Raw genomic sequence first — 1,944 nt, 5'->3', positions numbered from 1 at the left:
GAAGCTATTTGGGCTGGAGCTCAAAGAAGTGTCAAATACAATCTTTTAGTTTGATGTTGTGTGTGTTTATTTGTTTCCTTAGGCTAAGAGGAAAAAGAGTAGAGAACCCTACCGCAAGACTCCAGTGGAAATATTTAAGGCTTAACCTGAATACTCAAATTATGTAAGATTCCTTTAAAACGTTAAAAAAAGATTTTTTTTGGAGAAAGACATAGCAGAGCGTATCCACTAAAGTTATTTAGATTCTTCTTCAAAGGGTTTACCTCCCAGATAAACTTCACTAAGTGGAGTCATCTCCTTTCAAGACCAGATAAAAAATAATGCAATAATAATTCCTTATCTTGAAAACAAGAAGCTGGCTAAGAATTTCCCACCCACAGTCTTGTGGGGGTATTCATTCCCTTATTCATTCATTGAAAGCCCAGTCTGCCTTGAAGTAAAAACCTAATTAAGCCTTCTTTATGTGTGTATATAAAAAGATCCCAACACACCCCTTCTGACCACTGTCCAAGTACAAATGCAGAACCCCCCAAGATCAAGGAGAAACTCTACTTCCTGATTCTATTGTACTGTAGACCTCCACAAAGGGACAAATTAAGACTGAAAAATGTCTTCTCTCTCTTTCTCTCTCTCTCTCTCTCTCCTTCTCATAAGACACCAGTGCTTTTCTTCCCACTGAAATTTCTCGAGCCTTTCCAAAAGTCAAAAGCAGCAGAAACCAGGCCAAAGCTTCCCCTTAGGGAGAATAACTTATGCCTTCTTTAAAGGCATTGCCTCGGCCTTCTTTCAGCACGGAATGTTTCCCTCCTTTACAACTGGGACCAAGAAGCACAATGAGAATGGAAGAAGCTACCCTCCACCTTCCCTCGCCCAAGAAGGCTCCCGGAGGCTTTTGGCGGGGCTGCCTCTGGAGAGCGTCCCTGTCGGTGCAGAGTACTCGGGAGGAGTGTTTGGAACAAACTGACGGATAAAAGGGACACTGACAGGTCTGCTGGTTGACGCCAGGTGTGTGAGTAATAGTGGTTTCAACAGTGTTTCAGCGAGGATCTTGGACACTGCGTACCTCAGTGGGCCCAGCATACATCATGGGAGACGGAAAGATGGCCACCACTGTTGTTTCAGGGTTCAGGACACCTTCCTCCAGCACTGCAGCATGCTGCTTCATCCGCCACATCAAAGGGACATCATCATCCTTTGTCCAGCCACCAAGAGGGTGCAGGAGGAGGACAGGGCGCCGGTAGCCCCTCTCCAGAAGTTGCTTGTGGGTGTCCTGCATTAACAGAGCGTGTCCGTTGTGCACCGGGTTGCGTAACTGAAATGCAAACACGGCATCTGAAAAGAGAATTTCCAGTGTTAAGAGTAGAGCATTTGGAAAGAATCACTCAAAAAATAGACAATCCTTCCTGAAGCTTGATGCTTAGTATTACATAAATATGCGCATGCTCAGAATAAGAACCTGGTGGGGGAAAATATGCACTGCTTTGGCCGCTGACTCTAGGGCGATATAACCTATTTCTTCTGCATCTCCATTATGCAGTACTGTGTGTGCAGGAGGTGTAATGTCACAGTCAGTCATGGAGGTTTAGCAATTGTTTCTGCATTCATGGGAATCTGGAGAATGGTCATCAGACTTTCTGGTCCCAGGATCCTGGTTCAAGTCTTTGCAAGAGATGTAGACACTTGATCTGTGTCTTAATTACCTACCAGGTCAAACCTCCAGAGGAGCAAAGACACTGCTTTATAAAGGGTGGCAAAAAGGCAGAAAACTGTGTAGCTTCACAATTTTGGTAGTGCATAGGTCAGCAGTGATGACACCATGCTCTGAGGGAGAAAGCTGACGCTTTCTGCTCCCATGATGCTTTACAGCCTTGGAAACCCTGTAAAACAGCATGGGGGTGGGGGTGGGGGGTATTCTACTACTCTGCCTACAGGGAGCCTTGGTGG

At 45.3% G+C, this 1,944-nt stretch overlaps 1 protein-coding gene across 1 annotated transcript in view; it reads right to left on the bottom strand.

The window, feature by feature from the left end:
- The window catches only part of PAPSS1 (3'-phosphoadenosine 5'-phosphosulfate synthase 1), a gene marked incomplete at its 3' end in the record, with an annotated part of 123,150 nt that overhangs the window by 34,971 nt on the left and 86,235 nt on the right, over positions 1 to 1,944 (bottom strand). Inside the window, exon 10 of the mRNA XM_004703453.2 lies at positions 1,064 to 1,332. Coding sequence (XP_004703510.2) covers positions 1,064 to 1,332 — 269 coding nt within the window. The remainder of the gene's footprint in view (positions 1 to 1,063; positions 1,333 to 1,944) is intronic.

This window comes from Echinops telfairi, unplaced genomic scaffold (assembly GCF_000313985.2).
Source record: "Echinops telfairi isolate 266 unplaced genomic scaffold, ASM31398v2 ScPeMD7_7468;HRSCAF=8506_0, whole genome shotgun sequence".
In the NCBI taxonomy this organism is placed as follows: Eukaryota; Metazoa; Chordata; class Mammalia; order Afrosoricida; family Tenrecidae; genus Echinops; species Echinops telfairi.
The sequence above is the reverse complement of the archived record's forward strand: the minus strand, read 5'-3'. Positions and strand labels throughout refer to the sequence as shown.